This window comes from Blennius ocellaris (genome assembly GCF_963422515.1).
Source record: "Blennius ocellaris genome assembly, chromosome: 2".
Taxonomy (NCBI): Eukaryota; Metazoa; Chordata; class Actinopteri; order Blenniiformes; family Blenniidae; genus Blennius; species Blennius ocellaris.
The window spans coordinates 3,278,097-3,287,034 of record NC_137651.1 but is presented as its reverse complement, the minus strand read 5'-3'; the positions used below and the strand labels follow the sequence as shown (position 1 = coordinate 3,287,034).

The following is an 8,938-nucleotide window of genomic DNA, read 5'->3' as shown; positions in this document are numbered from 1 at the left end:
GTGTGTGTGTGTGTATATATATAACCTTTGTTTTGCAAAGAATTCGTTGTATTTTGTCCCTAGAGGAATAATTAAATAAAAAAAATTGAAAAATGAAATATTGAAAAGTACTCCCTCCCTCCAAAGGGACGCGTCTGCGCGCGTACTATTCCGAATTCCGACGTTTCGACGAGCCTCGAAGGCACCGCGCGGCCCTGTGACGTCAGCCGCTCCCCTGCGCGTCCTCCCGCAGCCAGTCAGAGAAGGGATGATGCTCTGAGCGCAGGACTGCAGCATCTTCAGCGACTCACCGAGCAGGACAAAACGTCTCTTTTCTCCGCGTACTTTCCTCCAAGCCCCGCGTCTCCGGACACCTCCTCGCGCCCCCCGGGTGTCGTCACGCTCGGAGCCAGGACAGGATCACAAGAAAGAACTAATACTTATCTCGGATTTTCCCTTTGTTTTTTGTTTTTTTTTGTTTTGTTTTGTTTCTTGGATCACCATTATTGCTTGACCCGACTTTCCCCCTTTTTTTTTCTTTTTTCTCTTCCTTCGCTCCTCGGGTGATTTCGTCTTTTGTCTTTTTTTTTTTTGGTTTTTGTTTTTATTTATTGTTCCGTTTCGCAAGAGGAGCGCCACCATCCTGCACTGCCTGACATGAGCGGAATGATACACATATCCTAGCACGCATATCCGACAGTTGATGGGAGATTGACGCTCCGCGTTTGCACGGTTTTTTTTTTACGGAGACGCTCCATCCGCAGAGGTTCGGATTTTTTTTTTTTTTTTTGGTCCATCTCTCTCTCTTTCTCTCGCTCTCTCTTTCTGAGCCGCTCCTGCGTTTCCTTCGCTTTCTTTCTGCGCAGCATCTCTCCGTTACGCACAGCGCACCACGGAGAAACGCGCAGCAGAGCCGTAAGAAACGGGCGTACTTTTCCGATTCCCCAAATCGCTGTCGCCTTCTCCGAGGACTCGTCTGCACGGCTACGCTGCGTAAAAAAAAAAAAAAAGAAAAGGGGGGGATTTAAAACGCAAAACGCACCCGAAGCATCCAAGAGCAAGCTCGAGAAAATGATGGCCGGCGGAGCAGTACAGCAAAACGGCATTTTCTCAAATCCTCACCATCACAATCAACAACCGCACATGGAGTCCGACCCTCCGGACTCGCGCAAGAGACCGCTGGAGACCCCGACGGAGGCCAGCAGCACCAAGCGCACGAACACGGGAGGTAAGAGCGGCGGGGGGGGGGGGGGGGGGGGGGGGGGGGGGATGCGGGGCGGGCACAGCTCGTGCGGGGGTCTCGGCGAAACGTGCATGGCGGAGAGCAGGTTGATGTAGGCGAAACCGAAGCATTGGCTGCTGTTACACAATTAGAAATGTAATGTTCCTCCAGCCACTGAGCTTTTAAATTTAGACGCTTTTTTTTTTTTTTTTTTTTAGCGCTCGCAATGAGCGGCGGTCTTTTTCCATCAGCATTAGAATAATCACGGCTCGCTGCTTTTGATGGAAAGGAAACAATGAGAAGGGGGGCGGGGGGGGGGGGGGGGGGGGGGATTTGGAGGGAAGACGTCGGGTTCCCTTCTTCCATATCCTGAACGAATCATCATAGACTCACCGAAATACGGTGTATTCGTATTTTTGTATTATTATTATAATTTGTTTTTTTTTTAATGCGTCTTTATCTTGAGTCGCGGCCATGCTGGAGCCACAGCGAGGATGTAAACAAGCGAAAGCCAGATCAGGCTGGAAGTGAGTGCGTGATCGCGGTGGGTTTCATCCCGTCGACGGATGACCTTGTGATAATCTCACACATCAGCCACCGTCGCCGCTTTGTGAACAATTATACAAGCGGATAAACAAGCGAGTCGTATTAAGAAGCGGGCCTGTGGCGAAGCAGACTCTCAATGCGCCGTAATGCACCAGCCAGCGACGCTTTAGACTTTATTCTCACTGCGTTTTATTACTTAATCAGTCAAATAAAAAACAACAACAACAAAAAAAATGTCTGCTGATGTTTCTTCATTTGGTTGGATGAGATATGGACATGTCACCATGGTAATCACCATATTTGGTTTTTTTGTTTACATGCTGTCATGCGCCAAAGCATTCCCATCACCCGGCATTACAACCATCAGGAGCATACCCCGGCCATGCACTCCATCATGCACATTTGGACATGCAATACACCTTTCTACATGTCACACTTGGCAAACTGCACAATGCATGTCAGCTCAGGGAAGACATGTTTTCACTGCAAGATTATATAAATGTGAGACGGAAGTTTAATTTTAGGAGACTCAGGCAGTTCAATCTGACCATAGAAATATATATCAATTGTGGAGCTGTTCTTAAGTATATGCTGTGGTAACAACCATTTTAATGCCATCATTGGGCTGATATGAGAACTGTTGAATTACATTTTATTGCCAGATTTGATCCTTGCCAGGGTTAAAAAAATTACTAATAAAAATAAAATGTACAAATTGTGTAAACAGTCTTATTGAGAGGACCGTTGATTGTAATAAATGTGGTCAACGTGTGGTTGATTGACCTTTATTTAATCTAAATATCTAAATTCAGCTCAATAAAAGGACACCAGTCAGTTTGAGGTGGCGTGTTTGTAAACTGCTCCGTCCCTTTGGAGCACAGCAACACTTCACCGTGAAGTCCTGAGCATCACTGAGTGTCGCTGCTCCGTGTATTTTTGGACGACTTCGCCCTGGCAAGGACAGAAAGGACGCTCATTTTAACAGATTCTTAAAGTCCCTCCAGGAAACATGACAGCCGTCCTCAGGAGGAATAATTAAAGTGAGAGAGAGATGGAGAGAGAGAGAGAGAGAGAGAGGAGGGGTGAGCTGCAGGTTAGCCGGCAGTGTTTAACTGCAGATCGATGCAGCACTCAAGGCTCCTCCTCATTATATGTAAAAACCAAAGTCCGGCTCTCGGGGGAACCTTCCTCCTGCCTGCGTAACAGTCGGGCCAATTGCCACAAGTGAAAAGGTTGGAAGGATGATGATGATGATGATGATGATGATGATGATGATGATGATGAGCACGGCCAACCACACTTTTACTCACCGTTGCGCCGCTGCCAGGTCGACACTTCCCCGGCCGGCAGCATCAGCCCAATGATCGCATCACATTTATTTCAAAGTGAACAAGTTGTACACACACACACACACACACACACACACACACACACACACACACACACGCTTCCACACAGCCCCCCCCCCCCCAAGATAGGTAAACAGAGCTTGCTTTTTGGTCTTTTGCGAAGTAAATTCTGCTTTAAAACTGTATTTTTGTTGTAATTATCTGATCTGGGGAGCGACACTATCAATGGTTGTTCTTTCTTTACAGGTTGAAGTATTTTTGGATTGAAGTGTTTGGATTTGCCTCAATAATCTTATTTTCAACCAAGCAGCGACTAACAAACAGAGGCTACACTCTCCTATATGTTTTTGCATCTATAGTTTTACACGTCCAGCGCAGTGGTAAAGTTAACAGTCAAAAGTGCTGCTATAAGAGATCATAATATTGGTTGTTTCTCTGTATGATTAGTTTACGACACACACTCCCCCACCCCTGTGCTTCCTCTCTCTGTAGTGGCCTTCCTGCAGCCCCTATTTGAAACTGAAGGCATTGTATTCCCTGACCAAGAAACTGAGACTCATGGTAAGACAGACTTTGATTTTGATCTTCTATTTGTTTTTATTTCTTCTTCAATAATCTTTAACACTCTTCAATGCAGGACTCGAGTCAGCAGTGACAATACACACTGTACTTGTTATGTTTCTGAAGGCCAAATTCTGCAAAGAGAAGTCTAAATTGGTTAGGGAGGCGGTCTGACTGATATTTAAACAGGGTATAAAGTAACATGTAACATCTTCATTTTCTACTCATGATCCAGGATAATGCATGCTGATAGTGTTTAGATTGTCTGTGATCAGTTCCATAACATCCATTGTCATGCTTTTTTTTTTTTATTTGTACAAATTCAGTGTTTCTCTTTTGCCATTGATACTCAACATTTCTACACAGATGAGTGACCCGGTGACCTTTGACCTCATGCTAGCCATTATCATGAAAATGCCGGGCATTATGACTGCTGACGTATGTGGAAATGTTCATTCCCAGTTCACCGCGCTTGAATTCGTGCCGCATGATATCGGCGGGTCGCTGCCGCTGATGCTTTTCTCCTTTTGTGCGACTGAAATGTTTTTTTCATCCAACAGCGACACCTTAGAAAAGTAACAAGTGTTTTGCAGTCACGTGAACCAGATCTTCTGTCTGTGAAGTCACTGAAAAGATGAGGACAAAAAGAAAAAAAGAAAGAAAGAAAACAACCCCTGATAGGATGTTTCCGCGGAGAGTCCGGATGGTCGGTGTGACCGGGTTTATGTGTGAAGAAACTGGACAGGGATTCCTGGAAGCAGCCGTCGGCCGGCTGAATGCGGGACCACGCAGGTTGTAAATCGGTGGATTCCCTCTTAAAGGCGGGTGGATCGGTGAGCGGCTGCTGTCCCGCCGCCCCGACCGCCCCTCTAATCCACCAAACCAAATTCATTGTTGTCCCTGCACCTCCTCGAACTCCAGCAGCCCCCTCCACCTCGCCACCTCAGTGTTAAAGGAATCCAGATTTCCTCTCATCGCGTACATTTATGATTAGAAACTACTTAGCAAGCTGGTGGTTAATATTTGATTACTTTTCAAACGGTTACATTCAGATTGTACACAAAGACTTGATCACAATATGTTAAAATGTCATAATTCCCTCGTGTGCAATCTTTTTTATTTCTTTAGCATTTTTTTTTCTTGTGCCTGTCTCTTTAAGAGGCAAAGATTACTAAGCTTTTCATCACCTTTTTCTTCTGCTGGATTTCCAGTACATAACTAGCCCTGTAGCAATTGGAAGCACAAAACTCACATTGAAACGTGCAGAACACTTGGGAATAGCAACGACTTCTATTAACGACCCAGCAAGCCACAAGAATCCCACAAAAAACTGCGAAAGACTGTGCAGTCAGAGCGGATGGGGTTATGGTGGTAATGGGAGCAGGTACGCGTAAAGTACATCAAAACATGCAGAACATTCTGGAACACTTTGCTCTGACTTTTGTTGCCTATTTGGCAGACTATCCCTGCAGGGATCCCAAAAAACGGCAAAAAATTGACCGGTCAAAGTGGAAGGGATTTTGGTAAAAAAAACACAAAATGGAGGGGAGTCGGCAGCAAAACATAGAACTTTGTCTGAAATGTTCGCGTTTTCATTATTACTCCACATGTTATGAGCACACCTGTTTTATTGTCTTAATTTCTTTGAATCAAAACAAAAGAAAAAGTGTTGACGAGAGTTTATCTTGAACTGAAACCTTTTACATGATCAAACAGAATTAATTAAAAATAACTTGAATGCGACGTTTAATCAATTCAGTTGCCAAGAACGATTAAACATATGGAGGCTCCGTTAAAAGTTTGTTTCACCACTTATGACATTGGCGAGTTTTCAGGTTAAAAAAAAGATGCATTAAGGGTTTTTGTGTTTGGACGATAACACGTTTAATTAAAAACAAGCACCAGAAAACAGGCCGTGCACTCTGGAGTCATTCCTTCAGAGGATTGTTTGTAAACAAGCGAACCTGACAAAATGTGTTTAGGTGTGACCCCAATTGTTTTAGTTGAAATCCTTGGACGATTATTAAACAGTAAAAACATCAAGAAGTTGTGTTTTAATCAAATTTACAGGATTTCCTCTCTGATTACTGCTCTTTAACTTCCATTCTCCACCAGAAATATCCCGTTGTGCTTTATTACACCAATCACATCCTGCTTTTAAGCTTTTTATGGGTGTAAATCTTGGCATTAAGCGTTGCAGAAGCAGCAGCCCAAGAGATATAGGTGGAAAAGCAGAATTCAGTTCACAGTCAGTTAAAACTCTCCGCCGACACTGAGCTGAATCTGAACCACCGAACCCGCCAGCAGCCTTTCAGCCCCATAGAAAGGAGTCCGCTTTAAAACAAAATGCAGCTTCCAGGGGAAAAGCAACCGCTTGTATAAGCCATTAAGAAGTCTTATGTAAGCACAAAAAAATAAATTGGATGTTTTTTTTAGTTTTTTTTTAGTTTTATGTAGGTGGTTAGCTAACCGACATACGAGTGGGCCACTTACAGGTTTAATAGGGTGGGAAGAAAAGTTGACTTGTTTTCATTTCTTTTCTACATTCAACACTTTGTATTATAGGAAAGTTGTCTTCTCTTCTCTTCTGTCTGAGATGTAATGCGTTCATCTAGTTAATGGATGAAATGGATGGACTGGCAGGCGGTGGGCTGGAGGTGGAGGGGCCTTGAAACGCCCTTGATGGTGACATGACGGGACTCAGACGAGCACAAGATTTGTGTGTGTGTGTGTGTGTGTGTGTGTGTGTGTGTGTGTGTGTGTTACCTCCCTCCTGCTATAAAGACTGACCTTGCGAGGGACGGTAGTTCTCGAGCCTGGACCTAACGAGGCCAGACGCCGTTTCTGAGGTTTTGTTTGAGGTCTGCGTCGGTGGTGGTGGAGGTTAGGGGTCGGACTCGCCGTGATTAATCGAAGTTAATGCACTTTTAAAGATGCTGAGGGCGATGGAGTGGTAGGTAGATGATGTATTGCACTGCTGATGGACACACACACACACACACACACACACACACACACACACACACACACACACACACACACACACACACACACACACACACTTGATGATATCGATCCCAGTCTTCTCGTTTTGCTGCTGGAGCTGAGCTCTTGCATGTTTTTTTGGTTCCATCCACACAAAAAGGAGGACAATTTTCCTCACATTGATCCGGCTGATAAGGAAGAAGCCAAACATTTGGGCTCTGAGCTCAGATTAAGTTTATATTACACGTTTTTTTTTTAAAGCGCCACATCAGATCTCGTAAATTTATTCGCAAAACAAAGTGACACAGTGGCTCAAAAGCAACAGGCAGTTTGTTGTGTCGACTGTCTGACTTTAAATAGTTTTCTTTGACACGTGGGAATGTAAAGTCATTCAATTGCTCGCAGATTATTTCACAAATCAAATCCCTTTGAAAAACCTTCATTATATAAATGACCTGTATGAAGCGGACGTCTTATAAACGGTTTAATAAAAGGATTTTTAATGCAAGAAAAACTATACGGCAAGAAGACAAAAGAACAGTGTAAAACTAAAAGTAAATCGATGTTTGTGTGAAGTGAGCTCTGGATCTCACACTTTGTTTGGGCTCGGCCGGAACACGTCGTTCTCCACTGCGGCGGCCCTGTTTTGTTCAGCCTCTCTCAACCCTCTCCTCTTCCTCTTCCTCCTCATCCATACTAATCATGCTCTACTTCAGACCATCACGACTGCGCCCTCCTCTTCCTCCTCCTCCCCCTCCTGTTCTTCCTCACCCTCGTTCGCCCATCGCTCCGTCCTCCTCCCGCCCCTCTTTCATCAATCGCCGGCTGCCATTGACGACGCTCGCTCTGCAACTGTTTCCCAGAGACCGCCGATCGATTCGCGGCCGCCGTCGGCAAGAATCGGCCACCAGTAGCTGCAGCTCTCCTCCACCCCCCCCCCTCCCTCCTCCTCCTCCTCCTCCTCGTTCTCTTTTTTTGTTTTTTCTATCCACTGCGTCAAACTAAAAAAAAAAAAAAAAAAGGCAGCCATTGTACAGGGTGGGGTGAAGGCGGCGAGAGGTGGTAACAGTTCCTCAAATGGAGGCGCGCGATTGGCGGAGCGAGACGTCGGTCGCGGCGAGCCGCTCGCTGATAGGTGAGGAGAACAGGGCGGCGATAAATATGGATGGGGGGGGGGGGGGGATGAAAGGGCCGTCGCAGGGAGGACGACGACTTTGAAAAGAGCCACCTCCACCCCCACCGCCGCCACCCCCGGATCCCTTCCCCATCCCCCTGAAGCGGGGGGCTCGGACCGGGAACAATACACGCCGATTTTCACACACACCCACAGAATGAGGGAAAGAAGCCGGCTGCTTCGTTTTATCTTTGTTCACGCCGCCACCGCCGCCGCGTCTACTTCGATTTCTATGCAGACACCACGATGATGGCGAAGGTTTCAGTGACGGAGGCCGCCGATTGGCTCTCCGCTAAATCTCTATTCAAACTGAATTCCAATCGCAAGGAGGTTTGTTTGTGTGACAAATTACGCAGTTGCTTTCTTTCTCTCTCTCTCTCTCTCTCTCTCTCTCTCGCTCGCTCTCTCTCTCTCTCTCTCTCTTTCTCGCCATTTTTGTTTTCTTTCGTTCACTTTTACATCTGCTGTCGCACACTCGAACGAATGATTAGAAATCGAAAAGAAATGTTCGTTTTTCCATCTATGAAGGAAATTTTATTTCTTTTGATTTTAAACACAAACTCTGGTTGTGCAGCCTGGACTGCGATCACCATGAGAGTATCGTTCTAATCAGGCCACCGGGTTGCATCACTTTGTATAAGTTACACTCTGAGAAACTACTCCCCCCCCCCCCCGCCTCATTTCTCATCTAAATATTTGATGATTTATGCGGCTCGCATGAATTTCGAGTGATGATTTTTTTTTATTTATTCTTTTTAAAAAGAGAAGTGGAACGCCGTCTGCACGGCGAAATGTCAAATCCAAATTGGCTTGAACGGCATGGGAAAAGGGGAGGATCGAGGCGGAGGGAATGATAAAAATAGAGAGATTTGCTCCTGCTTGCCTTCCTCCGCCAGCGTTCGGTGTTTATGGGGGACGATGGCCGTCTTTCAGAGCCAAGACAGCTGGTCAGAGGCTCACTGCTGGAGAGCTTTACGTGTGTGTGTGTGTGTGTGTGTGTGTGTGTGTGTGTGTACTACCTTCCAACAAAAGAGAAAAGCACTGAAGGGGGGGGGTGTTAGACAAAGCCTGCCCCCTTTAACTCTCTCTACTTAGGGGAGATGAATATTTTCGAACTCCCCA

The 8,938-nt window shown here is 45.7% G+C and overlaps 1 protein-coding gene across 2 annotated transcripts in view; it reads left to right on the top strand.

Moving 5' to 3' along the window:
- Nucleotides 1-207: 207 nt before the first annotated feature.
- The window catches only part of nova2 (NOVA alternative splicing regulator 2), an 82,303-nt gene continuing 73,572 nt past the window's right edge, over nt 208-8,938 (top strand). Inside the window, exons 1-2 of one of the 2 annotated variants that reach the window (XM_080509668.1) lie at nt 208-1,207; nt 3,589-3,657. In XM_080509668.1, coding sequence (XP_080365794.1) covers nt 1,051-1,207; nt 3,589-3,657 — 226 coding nt within the window. In that variant the 5' untranslated portion in view covers nt 208-1,050. The remainder of the gene's footprint in view (nt 1,208-3,588; nt 3,658-8,938) is intronic. The other variant, XM_080509669.1, reaches the window with a different exon arrangement.